The sequence below is a fragment of the Diceros bicornis genome, chromosome 19, assembly GCF_020826845.1.
Source record: "Diceros bicornis minor isolate mBicDic1 chromosome 19, mDicBic1.mat.cur, whole genome shotgun sequence".
NCBI classification, from domain to species: Eukaryota; Metazoa; Chordata; class Mammalia; order Perissodactyla; family Rhinocerotidae; genus Diceros; species Diceros bicornis.
This window is the reverse complement of record NC_080758.1, coordinates 29263955-29282444: the sequence shown is the minus strand read 5'-3', so window position 1 is coordinate 29282444 and position 18490 is coordinate 29263955. Positions and strand designations below refer to the sequence as shown.

General features: G+C 47.6%; 1 protein-coding gene across 1 annotated transcript; it reads right to left on the bottom strand.

The window, feature by feature from the left end:
• Positions 1-14121: 14121 nt before the first annotated feature.
• C19H20orf202 (chromosome 19 C20orf202 homolog) lies at positions 14122-18241 on the bottom strand. The gene is made up of 2 exons (XM_058562145.1): positions 18113-18241; positions 14122-14355 (listed from the first exon to the last, which is right to left on the bottom strand). Exons 1-2 carry the CDS (start codon positions 18176-18178, stop codon positions 14122-14124), a joined length of 300 nt encoding a protein of 99 aa, XP_058418128.1. The 5' UTR covers positions 18179-18241.
• Positions 18242-18490: the final 249 nt, after the last annotated feature.

The following is an 18490-nucleotide window of genomic DNA, read 5'->3' as shown; positions in this document are numbered from 1 at the left end:
GCGGGGCGCTCCGGACGTGGTGCACCGTCTCCAGGCGTGGTTGCGCTCTGGGAGCTCCAACCTTGGACCTCACCTGTGCAGGAGGTGACAGGGGCGGGCCCGGCCGTACAGAACAATTGTGAAAGGTGTAATGTCTGATGCTTCTGCCTGATCTCTGAATATCCCTAGGATGGAGTCCTGCCTCTTCCACTTACTAGCCTGTGGTCCCTGGAGAAGTTATTTAATCCTTTAAACTTCAGTTTTTCTCATCTCTAAAATGGAAATTGTCAACTTAAAAGCAAATTCGCCTATTTAACACTCAAAATGAGTTTATTCAGGAATAGCCAAAAGAATTGCAATTCAGAATGTGCATGCTATGGCGGAAAACAGAGGGGAACGTGCTTTTATAGAGAAAAAGGGGGAGTAGGGGAGGGCTGTTCTAAAAGAAAGTTCACTGGGGGAACGTAACAGTTCAGGGTGACAACCGGCTTCTCACTGGCTGAGCTGAGGCATTTCTCATTCGCTGGGCTGTTGCTGCGTGGAGAGAGAAATCTTCCTTCAGTAGTAAAGGTGCCTCTCTTTCTGTTTGGAGTACTTGATGATGATGATAAGGCATGAGCGCTCCCCCTACAGGCCTTCCCGTCTCCATTTTAGTTAAGGTTTCTTTTATTAATTTCCACAAAATAATAATAAAAAGTACCTGTGCCAAAGGTATTGTAAGATAAATGAGATGAGCATGTGAAGAGCCTAGCGATAATAAATGCTCAATAAATATTATTATTACTGTTGTTATTAAAAAGATCATTCAGGGGGCTGTCCCGGTGGCCCAAGCAGTTAAGTGCGAGCACTCCACTGCAGCAGCCCAGGGTTCACTGGTTCGGATCCTGGGCGCCCACTGATGCGCTACTTGTGGAACCATGCTGGGGTGGTGTCCCATAAAAAGTAGAGGAAGATGTGCACGGATGTTAGCTCAGGGCCAATCTTCCTCAGGAAAAAAAAAAAGAGGAGGATTGGCATCAGATGTTAGCTCAGGGCTGATCTTCCTCAGGAAAAAAAAAAAAGATCATTCACATTGACCTGCCCTTTGGGGACAGCAAATATTTTCCTGCTGTGGACTATCACAGCTTTCAATAGCCAAAGCCAACTGCTAGAACCTAAGAAGAATCACACTACGGCATAAGGATCCAGGACTGGTTTCCTCCCTTGAGATTCATAGTAAATACTAATAAGTCTTGGAACAAGAATGGTATCCAATATGTAGGTTATTGATAACATCCCAGGCTTCTTGTTAATAGGTTATCTCATTTACACTTCAACCTCACAAGTTATTAGTTTTCCCCCTTTTGCAATGAGAAAATGGCAGGGAAAGGAGAAGCAACCTGTCCGGGATCACGTAGTTGGGAATGGTAGAGACAGGATTTAAACTCAGGCTTAGCTCCCATTTTCCCACCTCAGGGAATGGTGTCACAGCAACCACTCAAGCAGATATCTGGGAGACATCCTTGATGTCAACCTCACCTCTACCTTAATGTCAATCCATCAGCAAGCCCATCACTCCACCTTCAAATATGACTTTAATCTACGCACTGCTCACTGTCTCTACCCACTCCACCTTTCTCCTGGAAAAGATCCAACAGCCTCCTCAGCAGTCTCCCTCATGTCACTTGCCTTCCTTAAGCCCATTGTCCACACTGAAGCCAAGAGGGGGTCTTTGAAAAATATAAATCAAATCATGTTACCCCCTGACCTGCTCCCTTTAAAGTCCTTTAAGTCTTCCTGTTGTTCTTAGAATAAAACCCAAACTTCCTACTAACAACTACAGGGCTCTACATGGTCTCCCCCTTATACTCCAGCTTCATTTCACATAGGTGGATTTACCTGGACAATAATGAATCTTCAGTGTCAGGGCCTATGCAAGCAAGGGCCCCTCCAAGGCCCAGGGAGAAACAGCAATGTGTTCACCAGGGCATATGTTTTTGTAAATGTTGCAGAAGTAAGATATTTAACTGTAATGCTTTAAGATGGATACCTCTTTCCACTCCAACTCTCCCTCTATCACACGAGGTTGGTGGCAATGGAGTACCTAAAGGATTCAGCTAAGGCAGGGTTGAGTTAGGTATACGTTTAATCTAGGTTCAGAGGTGTTTTGGACTGAATGTTTATGTCCCCCCAAAATTTGTATGTTGAAATCCTAACCTCCAGTGTGATGGTATTAGGAGGTGGGCTTTGGAGAGGTGATTAGGTTATGAGGGTCGAGGTCTCATTAATGGAACTAGTGCCCTTATAAAAGAGACCCCAGAGAGCTCTCTTGCCCCTTCTGCCAAGTGAGGACATAGCGAGAAGACAGCTGTCTATGGACCAGGAAGCAGATTCTCAGCAGACACCGAATGTGCCAGCATGTTGATCTTGGACTTCCAGCCTCCAGAACTATGAGGAACAAACATTTGTTGTTTAAGCACCCAGTCTATTGTAGTTTGTTATAGCAGCCCTCAAAAAACTGAGACAGAGGGATCCATTTATATGGTTCACAGTCACTCTCATCTATAGCAATGTCGTTGCTGTCCATCTCAGTGTGGGAATGGCTTCCAGGAATACTCTGGCTGCCCACTGTGCTGACTCACCCTGCACGGTGACATGACGGTGCAGGGCCATACGGGGTAGTAGTGCCCAGCATCGGGAGGATGTACATAGTGGGTGGGAAACAAGATTTGAAACATGCAGAGCCAGAAGAAAATTGTCCCCATCATCAGACATAGGAAACCATAAGCAGAAGATTTGGTTCTCAGCAAAGCCTAGTTAAAGCAGTTCTTTCCTGGCAGAAATATATTTGGCAGTGCGGCATATACAATTATAAATGCACGGCACATTTTTTCTTCCTCTCTAATAGGAATTGCACAAACCAGAGATATCAGACTCCTGTGTTTGTCAGCCATGTGGCGAGCATGTGGCAGAACAATAAACAGCTAGTATATCCATGTGGGAAGTTGCGTGTCTTATGATCTCATTGTATTGTGTCATGTCTTACTTAGCATCTCTACCCTAATGATGTCTGGTGCTTACAGATGAAATGGCCTGCAGATTGTAACAAAAGTAATAATTCTTTAAGAGGAATAGATACATTTCAAATTAAAGTAATGAATAGACTTGGATTGTTTAATAATAATTAATTAAAATGAGTGTATATAATTTATGATTATATAAATACATTGGGAAAAGACTTCTTTAACCTGAAATACTGTCATGGATGAAGATTTAATCTTTTTGCGGGGGCCGTTGACAATAAACTGGTTAACATGCCGTCAACTCAAAGAGTACTTAAAATTAGTCACTATACAAGACTTACAGCGCCTATATGAAAGAAACTTAGAGGTTTTCCTAAATTGGACAATAATCCTAAAAATTTACGTGGCGTTAAGCTTTACAACTTGAAGAAAATTGTTTATCCACAAAAAATTAATCAATCTTGTAAAGACCAAATTATCTTCTTTATATCTTTATAGAAAGACAACACAATCATTGTCTTATGACTAGATGATCAAAGAATATACAGCAAAAAATGTAGAGAAAAAATTATCATAGAGCTATATCATGCAGTTAATTAAGAAAAATGTTTGCTGGGGCCGGCCCCGTGGCTTAGCAGTTAAGTGCGCGCGCTCCGCTACTGGCGGCCCGGGTTCAGATCCGGGTGCGCACTGACGCACCACTTGTCTGGCCATGCTGAGGCGGCGTCCCACATACAGCAACTAGAAGGATGTGCAACTACCACATACAACTATTTACTGGGGCTTTGGGGAGGAAAAAAAGGGAAAAAAAAGGAGGAGGATAGACAATAGATGTTAGCTCAGGGCAGGTCTTCCTAAGCAAAAAGAGGAGGATTGGCATGGATGTTAGCTCAGGGCTGATCTTCACACACACAAAAAATAATGTTTGCTATGTCTCTAGATCGTATGAAGTTTGTGATATTTGTCCGCTTTTAAAATTTTGTACTTTGTTGTTATTTCTTCTGTCATTATAAAAAAATGTATTCCTTTTCTAACCTAATTATGTATTTATCACTTTGTATTCTTTTTCTTTAAGAACAGAATACTCCAAACTTGATAAGCTTCACGCCCCACAAAACCTGGTCCCATCCCTGCCCAACCCTGTCCCCTTGCTCCTCTGTATTCTAGCCATATTGCTTTCCCTCTACACCCACTGCTTAGGAAATTGCCTGGCACATAGCAGCATCAGAAAAGTATTGTAGATGAATGAATGAGTGATTCAGGAACTGGAATGTTAGCATGTTAACTACATGAAAATATGAATTTTGTCTGTTTTATTCATTGTTACATTCCCACATCCAGAAAAGTGCCTGGCATACAGCAGGTGCACAGTTGTTTTTTAAAAAATGAATCCAGACCTGTTCAAATGCAGACAATGCTTCTTTCCACTGCCTCCAGTTATTCCCAGTTTACAAAGCACTTCCCCAAGATCCTCTCCACAGCTCTGAGAGGCGTCATTTTCATCTTAGAGTTAAGGTTAAATGGAGGATCAGAGGAGGAGAAGTAACTTGCTGCAGGTCAGCCAGTCAGTGGCAGAGCTGAAATTCAAACCCAGATCTCCTGGGCCAGAAAACCTCATCCCCCATGGCCCTCCCGGTAAGATGTCCCACAACAGAAAGGTAAATGGTGAAGGAGCCTCTCCTACAGCCCAGAGCAGGCGGGTTCCGGGAAGAATTACTCTGCATGGACACCAGGTGGCGCCCATCCACAGAGTAGTTACACTGGTCTGATGGCACTTGGTGAGGAATGCAACACTATCAAAACCAAACTGAACCCCAGTTTAATTTGCTCTCAACTGTCCCGCTTTTGCTTCCTTGGCCTTTGCTCTTTGGGCCTGAATAGAAAAACCTAGTCTTTCCCTCCTGAGTAGGGAAAAACCTAGTTCTCCACCTCCTGTGTGTTTCTCCTTTACTTTGACACAGAATGCTTTACATCTGACACTTCTAGTCACCAAACGTGTGTGGGGTTTTCCCCACACCAAGCAATTCTCCACGGCACCAGCTGGGTGTCCTACAATTTTAGTTAAATTCCGACACTATCTACCTGGAGATAGTGTCAGATCTCACAGGTTAAGGGTCAGTCCCACAAGACTGCTCTCCACTTCAGATGCTAAACGCAAGGAGTGGTCTCCAGGTTACCCAAAACTTCTGGCCAACTTGGCTACAAATGGGAGGTTCCCACGATCCTTCCTCGAGTTCAATTAATTTGCTAGAGCAGCTCACAGAACTCAGGGAAACACTTAACATTTACCAGTTTGTGAAAGGTTATGATAAAGGATACAGACGAACAACCAGATGAAGAGATACACAGGGCGAGGTCTAGGAGGGTCCTAAGTGCAGAAGCTTCTGTCCCCGTGGAGTTGGGGTGCATCACCCTCCTGGTATGTGGATGCATTCACCAACATGGAAGCTCTCTGAACCTCCTACTATCGGGGTTTTTATGGAGGCTTCCTCACATAAGGCTGGTCAATTATAAACTCTATTTCCAGCCCCTCTCCCCTTTCTGCAGGATGGTGGGTGGTGGGGCTGAAAATTCCAAGCTTCTAATTATGGCTTGGTGTTTCCAGTGACCAGCCCCCTCCCAGGAGCCATCCAGGAGCCTACCAGAATCAACAGAAAAAAAGATGCTCCTAGTGTTCTTATCACTTAGGAATTTACAAGGGTTTCAGGAGCTCTGTGCCAGGAACTGGGGGCAGACACCTGTGTATATTTTCTGTTATCTTACAGGGCCTCAGTTTTCTCCTCTGTCAAATGGGATTAATGCATACTTCCTAGCCAGGTGATATGTTTTGGGGCCTGTGCATACTAGATGTTCAACAAGCATGTCATCCTTCTGACAGGGCCCAAGGCAATCTCCAGCTATGCAAAACTCTTCTTAGCCCTGCACGTGGGCCAGAGGATGATTTCCAGAAGGAATGAGAAATTCCCTTTTGTTGATCACCGACGGTGGTAGGCGGAAAAATCACCCCCTTCCTAATCCCTGGAATTTGTGAATGTTAATTTATATGGTAAAAAGGAGGGGAATGCATCTTTGCAGATGTGATTAAGTTAAGGATCTTGAGATGGGGAGATTATCCTGGATTATCCAGATGGGCCCTAAATGCAATCACACGTATTCTCAGTAAGAGGGAGGCAGAGGGAGATTTTACACACACAGAGGAGAATGCTACATGAAGACAGAGTGATGTGGCCTCAAATCAGGGATTGCCAGCAGAAACCAGAAGCTAGAAGGGGCCAGGAACGCATTCTCTCCTAGAGCCTCCGGAGGGAGTGCAGCCTGGCCAACACCTTGATTTTGGCCCAGTGAAACTGACTTTGGCCCAGTGAAAGAGGGACAGAGCTGTGGCCCCGGGGGCAGAGGCAGGACAGGCAGAGGCAGGACAGAAATCCCATCTATGAACTGGGACTCAAGACATACTGGGAGTGGGGAAGGGGTTCACTACTGGGGACACCCAGATTCTGGGCCTGCTTACTAACCACGATTCCAGAGAGTGTTGTTCTGGAAATATCTCTGAGTTCCCTTCACAGGCACAGAGACGCGTGGAGACCATCTTGCCCCAGATCCTGCCAGAAGGAGGGGGAGGGGCATGTGAGCCTGATTATCTCTGCCTCTTCCCTCCCATGGCACTCCTTCCTGCACCATGCAACATCATATCGTGGGTAAGAGCTCTGCTTAGGCAGAAGATAGATGTGAGATTTAATGCCACCGCTGCCATTTACTTACTGCATTATTTTGGGCAACTTAGCTCCACTAAACCTCAATTCCTTCATCTGTAAATTGGAGATACAATATCACCCTCGCAGAGCCGTTGATTGGGCTCAGTCTTCATGTGGTGCTGATAGTTAGGGTGGGTGATTGATAATGCTAAAGGATAGCTTACGTGGCACACACAGCCTTTGTTAGACGACAGGCACTGTTGTAAATGTTTTACATTAATTAACTCATTTGTTCCTCACAACAACCCCAGGAGGTAGGAAATATTATTATTCCCGTTCTAGAGATGATGAAACTGAGACACAGAGCGTTTAATGACTTGCCGAAGGGCACATAATTAGTAAATGTTAGAACTGGGATTTGAACACAGGCAGTGAGGCTCCAAGCTGTATTTACAACCACTACATTATCCCGACTTTAAAAATGGTGACTGTTCTCATTAATTATAATCGTTAAAATTTCTATGCTAGGAACATGTTGACTCACTGCATTTGCTCAATAGCCCTATGAGGTAATGTCTGCTATTATCCCCACTTTATAGAGGAGGAAACAGGCAGGAAAAGTTGTTATTGCTGAAGGTCACAGAGCTAATAAGTAGCAGACCTGGGATTCAAATCCATGCAGCCTGGTGTCAAAGCCCTCACTCCTTTTTTTTTTTTTTTGTGAGGAAGATCGGCCCTGAGCTAACATCTGCTAATCCTCCTCTTTTTGCTGAGGAAGACTGGCCCTGGGCTAACATCCATGCCCATCTTCCTCTATTTTATATGGGACTCCGCCACAGCATGGCCTCCCAAGCAATGCGTTGGTGCGCGCCCTGGATCCGAATGGGCAAACCCCGGGCCGTGGCAGCGGAGCGCACGCACTTAACCGCCCGAGCCGCCGGCCAGCCCCAAAGCCCTCGCTCTTAATCACTACATTATATTACCTATGTATTGACGATGATGATGGAGGAGAAGAGGTGGAAGAAGTGCAAGAGGAAGAAGAAAGAGGAGGAGGAGGGAGGGGAAGGGAAAGAGGAGGAGGAGGAGGAGAAAGTAAACCTGCGTGATGCTAACAACCTGTGATGTGTCCGGGTGTCAAAGCTGCGCTGGTCCCCTTTCTACAGACACTGACGCTGTAGAGAAGCGGCAGCAGCGTGAAATCCTTAGCGGTAGGAGTGGAAACTGAAAAGATGCAGGAAACAGCCCAGAAAGCAAAGCCCAGGTCGAGTTCAAGAAAGCTGAAGCCATGAGGTGGGACAGTCCATGCAGAGCGCCCTCCCGCCCTGGTTCTCAGACTTCACTCGGGGGAGTGGGGCTACGTGAACTCGGTTCCCAGGCCCCAGCTCGGAAGCTCTGACTCAGTGGGCCCAGGTGGGGCGGGGGGTCAGCGTTTCTAATGCGCATCTGAGGAGCTTCTGAGGCGGTGGTAGAGACTGATGAGGACGCACTCTGACAGGACGAGGGAGCTGCTCTGCTGAGAGAGAATGGAGCGTGTGTCCAACACGGCGGGGCTCACCAGACTCTCCTCTGCTCCCCACGTTTCCCAGCCCCCTGCTGGGACAGACCACGTGACTAATTCTAGCCAATGGGCTGTGGGCAGAAGGGACATAGATCACGTCCTGGCTAAACTGTCAAAGAGCCAGTGACTGCAAATGTATCTTCCCTGCTCTGGCATCTGGTGACCTTCCAGGTGGTGGCTGGGTCTCTGAGCAGGAGCACATTCCCTGACCACCCCATGCGTAGGACATATCGTGTGAGAAGGAACGAACCTTGGTGGTAGTGACGCACTGAGGTCTCAGGGTCTGTTTGTCACAGCAGCAGAGCTGTGTGGTGGCTTTAAAACATGTCTGCAAGTTATTTGATGCCCCTCCCTCAAGAGGTGGAGTCTGATTCTCTTCCCCTTGAATATGAGCTGGCCTTAGTGCCTGGCGTTTACTGCATAGAATGCAGTGAATGTCACACTGTGACCCCCAAGGCTAGGTCATACAGGCTGAACAGCTTCCTCTTGGCTCTCTTCGGATGCTTGTTCTTGGCATCCAGCCACTATGTTGTAAGGAAGCCCAGGCCACATGGAGGGGTCATGCGTAGGTGTTCCAGCTGACAGCCTCAGCTAAGGTCCCAGGCAACAGCCGGTGTCCACTGGCAGACATGTGAGTGAGCCTTTGAGATTAATCGAGCCACAGCCACCGTCTAACTGCAACCACTTGAGAGACCTAAAGCAAGAACCACCAGCTGAGCCCAGTCAACCCCCAGAACCTTGGGAAACATGATCTGCCACAATAAGGAATGATTGTTGCAATAAGAAAATGGTTGTTGTTTTAAGTCTGGGGGCAGTTTCTTACACACCAGTATACACAACACACAGGCTCCACGAGGTGTCACACCTGGCCCAGGACTGGAAGCAGGTGCTGCGTAAAAGTCATCCGATCATTTCTCCTTAGTCACAGTGTATGTCCTGAACTGCCTGCACTGCTCCACTCTAGGTATCACGTCTTGAACTGTTCATCTTTCTGCTCCTAATTTTTTAGCTTCTGACCTCATCAATCCTTTTCCCATCTGTGCTCCCTCCTCTCCTCACCCTTGGATGCAAGCCTGGGTATAAGTCCTGTTTTTCTGCATTAGCAGAGAAAACCCTGGATTTTCCTTCCTGAGCCCATGATCCACATGCTGTCTTTGGTGCTCACTGGCTGTCTGGATGTACGTGATTTCCAGCCCAGCCCTCTAGGACCCACACTGAGGATGTCATTTTCACTCCACCCCACTGTGCCCCAGCAGCTGGGCTCAGTCTGAGTTTGTTCTGACCTGGGATCAGAAACTGAAAATTGGTTCCAGATGTGGGGTCTTGGAGACGAACAAATACCCCAGCAGAGGGGCAGGCTCAGGGCTCCAGCTCTGTCTTCCCAGGTTGGTAGATGGGAGGTTGGCAGGGGTTTTTGGTCTTGCGGCCCAGCTATGGGAAGCTGGGAGAAGCAGAGGGTGCTAGTGGTTGGCGTTGGCCATGGGAGACCAGTGTCGTTTCTGCTTTGCGTGACCAGGCAGATATCTCTCTCAATGATGGCTGCTAACAAGCCTGTCTATTTGTAAGTCATAGTTTCACAAATCAGTATATAATCACACAGCAATAGTGACAAGCCGCGATTTAGTAGCCTGTCCAATGCCAAGTGCTGTGTAAAGTGATGTATATGCATTATCTCACTTAATCTGTACAATAATCTTATGAGGCAGATACTATTATCCCTTTTTTTTTTACAGATGAGGTAGCTGAGGCTCAGAGAGGTTGAGGAACTTATATGTTAACTTAAAAAGCAAATTTGCTTGTTATTTTATCTCAAAATGAGTTTATTCGGGAATAGCCAAAAGAATTATAATTCCGGAGGGACATGCTGTGGCAAACCATAGGCAAATCCAGCAAACAAAAAAGGGGAACTGTTTTGGGCCGGCCCGGTGGCGCAAGCGGTTAAGTGTGCGCACTCTGCTGTGGTGGCCCGGGGTTCACCGGTTCGGATCCCGGGCGCTCACCAACACACAACTCGTCAAGCCAGGCTGTGGCAGCGTCCCATATAAAGAGGAGGAACATGGGCATGGATGTTAGCCCAGGGCCAGTCTTCCTCAGCAAAAAGAGGAGGATTGGCAGATGTTAGCTCAGGGCCGATCTTCCTCACACACACACACAAAAGGGGGAGCTGTTTTATAGAGCAAAAGGGGGAGTAGGGAGGGGCTGTTCTAAATGAAAATCCCTTGGGGGAAAGTAACAGTTCAGGGCGGCAACAGCTTCTCATTGGCTGAGCTGCAGTGTTTCTCATTGGCTGAGCTGTGGGGTTTCTCATTGGCTGAGCTGTGGGGTTTCTCATTGGCTAGGCTATTGCTGGGTAGGGAGAGAAATCTTCGGTCAGTAATAAAGCAGTTTTGCTTCCTGTCCAAGATGCAAGTGTCCCTTTCTTCCTGTTTGGTGTAATTGACAATGTATGATAGGGTGTAAGAGCTCCCCCAACAGGCCTTCTTGACTCCAATTTAGTTAAAGTTTTGTTTATTAATTTCCACATATCTAAGATCAAAAAGTAAGTAAATGGCGGAGCTGGAATTAAAACTTAGGTTAACGACCACATTTGTAATCAGGATCATGCAAGTTAAGATGTAATGTGATACCATTATGTACCCATTATATTGCCAAAAATTAAGAAGATTGATAATACCAAGTGTTGACGAGAATGCGGAGCAACAGGAACTCTCAGACATTGCACATGGGAGGGTAAGTGAATGGCCCGCTTTGGAAAACATGTTTCTTGTAAACCTAAGCATTCACATACCTCCAATACAACTCTTCACTATATACACCAGAGAAACTCTTGTACAGTCATGTGCCACATGACGTTTCAGTCAATGACAGACCGCGTATATGATGGTGATCCCATAAGATTAGTACTATATAGACTAGGTGTGTAGTAGGCTACACCATCTAGGTTTGTGTAAGTATACTCTATGATGTTCACACAATGATGAAGTCACCTAACAACCCATTTCTCAGAATGTATCCCTGTCGTTAAGCAACCCATGACTGCACTTGTGTGGGGTGGGGGATGTGGGGACGGGGGTTCAGGAACAAAAATGATTACAGCAGCATTGGTGGTAATAGCCAAAAACCGTGTCAGTCAGAGACAGGCAGGAGACAGAAATCCCCCCAGTTATTTTAACAGAGAGAATTTAATACAAAGAATTGCTAACTAGGTATAAAGTTGCTAACTGGGTGGCTGAAAGGTTATAAAAAGAACTCTAAGATATAATGAAAGTAGTGCTTGCAGCAAGCATCTGCCACCCCCAGGGCTGAGGGAACAAAGAGAAGAGGCTGAATTTATTAAAACTGAAAAACGGAGAGGAGGAGCCCTGAGGGGCTAAACTTCACATGTCTGAGAAGGAAGCTCTGCTCAGCTGGGGCTTGTGTCTCGGAGAACAGAGGAGGACCCGGTAGGCAGGACTCAGACTTCATGGGGGGAGGTGCCGGGCCTTCTGGAGCTGGTGCCTCTGAGCTCAGGGGAAGAGCCCCGTGGGGCTGGGACCTGGAGCCCTGAGAAGGGGGTGCTGGCTGGTGCCGCGGGGAGAAATTGCTGCCGTGAGGTGAAGAAGCACTGCTGGGTGGTGCTCATGGGAACAGGAAGCTGCAGAGAACAAAGATGAAGATGCAAGTCCTTTCTCCCTCCTCCAGCCCGGTGTTGGCCCTGCAGCCCTGACCTGCTTGTCGGCGAGGTCTGACAAAGCCTAACCCAGAGCAGCTGGGATCACAGATGTGTGGTCTGTGGGGTCCTGGCCCCAGCATCACAGAGCAGGTATGTTTTTAAAGTGTTTATTTAGTCTTAATTGTGGTACAATGTGACATAACATAAATTTTACCATTTTAACCATTTTTAAGTGTACAGTTCAGTGGCATCAAGTACATTCACATTGTTATGCCACCACGACCACCATCTATCCATAGAACTTTTGTCATTTTACAAAGCCAAAACTCTGTACCTATTAAACGATAACTCCCCACTCCCCCAAGCCCCTGGCAACCACTATTCTACTTTCTGATTCTATGAATTTGACTACTTTAGGTACCTCATGTAAGTGGAATCATACAGTATTTGCCCTTTTGTGACTGGCTTATTTCACTTAGCATAGTGTCTTCAAAGTTTATCCAAGTTGTAGCATGTGCTAGAATTTCCTTTTAAGGCTGAATAATATTGCATTTTATGTACATATCACATTTTGTTTATCCATTCAGCCATCGATAAACAGAAAAGTATTTTTTATATTGTCAAACATTATATAAAAATCCCAGGTTAGTCTGACTATAAATATTGTATATATAACGCACCCCCCCCTTTGCCTCTGAATTCAATGGGTTTACTTTTTCAAGCCCATAAAAACAATATTCTAACGACATGCAAGTAGATATTCAAAAATAAAAAGGTCTTGGGGCCAGCCCAGTGGCACAGGGGTTAAGTTCGCGTTCTCTGCTTCAGCAGCCTGGGGTCCACAGGTTTGGATCCCTGACGCGCACCTACGCACCGCTCATCAAGCCCTGCTGTGGTGGCATCCCACGTGCAAAATGAAGGAAGATGGGCACCGATGTTGGCTCAGGACCGATCTTCCTCAGCAAAACGAGGAAGATTGGCAGTAGGTGTTAGCTCAGGGCTACTCTTTCTCACCAAAAAAATAATAATAATAAAGATAAAAAGGTCTACCAATAATCGGGCCATCCTGGACTTCTTTATTTTCACCTGCTCTATGGTGAAGTCTTTCTTATAGGCAGATGTAATTTCTCAAAGTTATGACTCCATAACTGAGTGTTCTGCCCCATCATAAACCCCGTCACCTGCTGTCACAGGGTTGTTGTTGCCAACCCTGAGTGAGTGAAATGCTGTTTTCTTCATCATTTCTCTCCTTTGCTTCTTTGAACATCTGGATTGTATTCCTCAGGACTGTTTTTTGGTAGCAAATGAGAGAAACCCTACTCAAGTCAGCTTACGTAAAAATGAATTGGTGTGTGTGGTGGTGGGTGGTGATGGTGGAATTTACTGGTTTCGGTGGCTGGAAAGAATGCAGTAGGAACTCACAGAACTGGGGCCTAAAACCAGGGATGAAAAAGAGCCAGCACTCTTCCTCTCTGTCCATCTCCTGTGTGGTTCTCTCTCTACTTCTCTTTGAAGGGTATAGCCTCTTTCTTTCCTACTGCAGACAGGTCTTCTTCACCTGGTAGGGAACACGGCCACTGGCAGCCCTAGCTTGGCAACTGTGGTAGAAAGAGCATCCAGATAACAATCCCAGAGAGGGCTGTAATTGGCTCTGTTGAGTCACACGCCCACCCATTGGGCCAATCATGTTGTTAGGGTGACCATGAATTATAATTGGCCAGGCCTGATCACATGCCCATCCCTGTGGCCAGGGTGATGACAGGGCCTGGGGCTTTCAGATAAAGAGGAATGAGAAGGCCTTCTGGGAAGACAGAAAACAACTATCAGGTCACTACCAGGGGCAGGGGAGGTCTGTTTTTCACCATGGCCACACTAGGTGAAAATCCTCACACATTAAGTTCTTTCTTTGTTTTAATAATCACTTTGTGAGAAATTCCCAAGGATAGGATTACTGTCATAGTGCTGGCCAGAAGGCATGGAACATGTTTGTATTTTCAAAGCATGTTCACATCTAATATCTTATTTGTGCCTCGCCAAAAACCCTGATAAGTGACAGGAAAGGAATCAATGACACAGAGAAGTTGAGTGGTGGGTCCAGGGACACACAGCGGATGAGGGCAGAGGAGGACCCGGAGCCCTGTCTTCCCGACTTCTATTCCACAGCTCTCTCCCAACAACATCAGAAAGGTTAGACTAGTGGTGCAAGGGCTCAAGCCCAGGGTCATCTCTGGCCAGTTAAGGGAGGGAGCTTCGTCTGCTGTCTGCCCCTTGGAGGAGCTGGGCCAGCTCCCTGGAGGAGCTGAGCTGGCGGCCCCTGCCTTCAGAGCCTGCGCGCGCTCTGATGGGGGACATCCCTCCGCTGGACCTGGCCTCCTCCCAGTGGGCATTCTCTGCACGCAGCTCCTCCAGGACACTGTGAAGGTGCCTCAGCGTGAGCAGGAGTCTCTGGTCTTGGACCTGCATCTCAGCCTAGGAGAGAGAACAAGTCTGTGAGGGGGCTGGACATTCCCCAGAAAGTTCCCATCACTGTCTCATCAGAGACAAGCCCACAACCTCACAGAAGCCATGTCCACCAAAGCCTCTGTTTCTTCGCCTGCAAAGTGGAAAACAAATTACTTACCTTTCAAGGCTCTTATGAGGACTGAATGAATTAGCCCACGCTCTAAAATGACGTGCTGGACTACCAAGGTCTGTGATTATCTTCATCATCATCATCATTATTAAACATTATCATTCTTGCTTACAACCCCACTGTGTGCTTTAATCCTCACTGTCACAGACAAATCCTTTTATAGGTATTAGGGTGATAGTGACTTAATATTAAAACAAAGCAGAGTACACCCTGCAGGCAGGCAGGAGCCCTTTAGAACAGAGATGCTCAGCATATGGTATGCGGAAACCCTTGGGTCCCCAAAACCCTTTTCAGGGAGTCAGCGAGGTCAAAGCTACCTTCATCACAATGCTAACATATTATCTGTACTTTTTACTTTCATCTTCTTATGAGGGTACAGTGGAGTTTTCCAGAAGCCATGTGACACGTGATATGGTGTCAGATCGAATGCAGAAGCAGATGAGAATCCAGCTGTTTTCTATTAAGGGAGACCCTAAAGAGATTTGCAACAATGTAAAACAGTGCCCCTCTGCTCATTAAACATTTTCTTTGAAAAATATAGTTATTTTAAATAAATTATTAACCTGTAATGAATTTACTATTATTTTTAAATGCATTAATAAATAAATACTAAAGGGCCGGCCCCGTGGCTTAGCGGTTAAGTGCGCGCGCTCTGCTGCTGGCGGCCCGGGTTCGGATCCCGGGCATGCACCGACGCACCGCTTCTCTGGCCATGCTGAGGCCGCGTCCCACATACAGCAGCTAGAAGGATGTGCAGCTATGACATACAACTATCTACTGGGGCTTTGGGGGAAAAAAAAATAAATAAATAAAATTAAAAAAAAAAAGAAAATAAATAAATACTAAAAATTTCTCAGTTATGGCTTCTAATTCGGTCAATGTTGATAGCTATAACTCATATGAACAAGAGCTTTTTGGTGGGTCCTTAATAATTTTTAAGAAGGTAAAGAGGTCCTAAGACCAAAAACTTTGAGAAACCTCCACCATCCTCACTCACCCGTCTCCACTCCTTCCCCCATTTTCCCTAGGGATATTTTTTCCCATACATTTTCACTCTTTTTCTTTCTATTTTGAAATGTTAACATTTTATTTTTCTGACTAGGTAATTCTTACACATGATACAAAATTTAACAGCAGCAAAAGGGCATGTAGTGAAGCGTCTCCCCCACCTCATCCCACTCTATGCCACAGCTCAGTCTCCCCCCCTAGTGGCGGCCACTGGGAATACCAGTTTTCCCTTTCAAAGCCGGCTCGGGTACAGGCATTCTCGATCTGTCTGTTGCTCTCTCCAAGAAATAATTACTAATATGATTTCTCCGTTAAAAATAGTATTTTTATTTTCATGACAAACTAATTACTACACGAATGAGAAGACAAAGCCCCTTTCCTTCCCTCCAGCAGTTAGTAATACCATCGAGAGAGGAGAGAACTAGAAAGAGAGAACTGGAGGTGAAAGCTAGCCCACCTCCCAAGAACACTGGGATTCCTCAGGCTGCACCTCGAGGGCTAGCAGGGCCACCCCTCCTAATTCTCGGGAAAACATTAATTAAGTCTGGGTTTTCTCAGTTTTAGGGTTTTCCTCCCACACGTTGTTTTTTCATCCAACCTTTGGCGCCAGCTCTGGGTATGTGCTCCTGGGACAGCGCAGGGAGGCGCCCAGCACGCAGGCGGTGTTAAGGGAGGTAGTGGACCTCGGCGCCTTTGGCTTTGAGGGCTGGAAACCCTGACCACAGTGGCTTCATCGGTAGGGAGGTGAGCTGTCTCACAGGGCACGGACCTGCGGTGAGGCGGGCTCCCGGCTCAGTTTGCTCAAGCTCCGCTCTGCCTAGCTCTGTCCTCCTGCCGAGTGACCACCGTTGAGCCATCAGCCTGGTTTGCTTTGTCACGAGACGGCTGCAGCTCTCTCCCCTCTTTCAGATCCCACCAGGACTTTGGGGCTTACATGACCCCAGGAGAGGAGGGAGAGCACGGACTTTGGTCCATAGTGGGCATTCATTATTGTTACCAATTTGTTCTGCTGCATGAAGTGACTGTCCAGTGCTGGTCCCTCCCCGATGGTCAAGTGGGGCTTCTTGGCTGGGCTCCAGAGGGGCCCTTATGGAGTCATGCAAATTCCATGTGATGGGGTGAAAAACAAGCTTGACGGGGAAGTTTACGAGTCAGGGATCAGCAGGAGGAGACTCAAGTCTCCCATCTCTTGGCATCACATGGAGGGAAGTCCTTGGGCCTGGGAGGCTGTGCCCCAGATAGGCTCTGCCCCCCGCCTTGTTCTCCCTCTTTAGCGGGGGAGACATGCTTTATCAGGTGGAGATCAGCACTTTGGGTTCAGGCACCAAGCGGTCTCAGCGTGAGCACCCAGTGTTAGGGGAGCATGAGAGGGTTGCCGCCCCCCTCTGGATGCCTGAGGAACACAGGAAGCTGCGGCTCCTGCTGCTGGAGTCCCCTGGGCCCAGAAGAAGCCCTCTTGGGTCAGCCCCTCCCACTGGGGTGAGGAAAGTGTTGGGCCCCCCTGGTCTGTTGCCTGGCAACCCAGAAAGGTCATTTTTGGACAGTCCTGTCTGTCCCTCCCCGGAAGGAGAAGCTGGCATATTGGGACACAAACCTCGGGTACCTTCCGAGCTTCCCTGAACCACTCCCTTCTCTCTGGGCTGGTGACCTCACGCACTTTGGGGCTCCCCTGTTTTTGGACTTGGAGAAAGCACCACAAGGAGAGGCATAAGGCCTGGCTTCCTGAGCAGCCGCTGAGGGACCGAGTAACATAACTCCTAAGTTCAGGAGAGTTAGTGCTCCCCCGGGGCGGGCCTTTACTAACAGGAGATGGGAGACAGGAGTGAGCGGGCAGATGCACGTCCTCTTCTTTCTCTCTGCTCCAGGGAGCAGATTCTTCTTCAACCCTTGCAGAGAAACCCGGCAGCCAGGTAAACCAGCGGCTGGGAGAGGCGCGGGGCCTCTTCAGGGCTCCTTCTGAGGCGGCCCCAGCTCCCTAACACATGCGTCACCCGGCCCTGACTCGTGCCTCCACTCCCTGTTTCCCCACTCGCACAGCTCTGGGCTGGCACCTCCGAATGAATTGTTAGCAGCCCAGGCTTTGCACAAGCCTCTTCTTTCTAGAAGATCCAGGCTAAGGCAGCGAGTGTGCTCCATGTCCACCTGGGTCAGGACTGTAATAGCCGACACAGACGTGCCAAGCAGACGCTAAGCGAATTACACCATCACCTCACCGAATTCTTATAATACCCCCTGCAATGTTGGTGTCCCCACATTATGATAAGGAAACAGGTTCAAAGAGATAAAGCCACTTGCTAGAGGCCACACAGCAGCAGAGCTGGGCATGTACCCAGGACTCAGTGTAATTCTGAAACCAGTCTGGCGGGCACTGCACCCAGAGCCTCCTATGTAGGCCACGACCTACTTACCCCAGCACCTGAGATGGCGATTGTGCACTGCGTGGCTGGTCCCGGAGGGGTGCCTACAGGGCCTACACCCCAGCCTGCAGCCTCTGCCCCAGCCGAGGGGGCACCTGGGAGAGGGAACCAGGGAACCTTGGAAGGTGTGGGGTGGAGGCGTCAGGTGAAAAGAAATGCAAAGCCTTACCAGCTCCTTTCTCAGCCACTCCAGGGTCTGCCCAAGATTCAAGGTTGGCTCTTCTGCTGCTTTCATCTCAGTGTCCTTGGGAGAGACCTTGATGCTGACCTTGGGTAGGGCCTGAGGGACCTTCAGCTTGGGTAGGCTCCCACCTGCTTCAGGCTGGGAGCAGGGTCTGGCCAAGTCACTGAGGATGGAGTTAATGAGAGCACCAAGTGGCTCACGTTGGAAAATGTAGTTTTTTTTTTTTGTTTTTTTTTTAAAGGGCTTCAGTGCTCTGAACAGAACAAGGAGGGAGGGCAGGAGGGAGACCAGTGGGATATGGGCGCCTCAGTACCTGCGGGCTCCAGAATCCAAAATCTGATGCCAACAGGATCACAGAGACTG

Coding starts and splice junctions, on each gene's coding strand:
- C19H20orf202 (XM_058562145.1), bottom strand. CDS start 18,178: ATGAAAGCAGCAGAAGAGCCAACCTTGAATCTTGGGCAGACCCTGGAG. Junction 14,356..18,112: donor AGTGGCTGAGAAAGGAGCTG/GTAAGGCTTTGC, acceptor TCTCTCTCCTAG/GCTGAGATGCAGGTCCAAGA.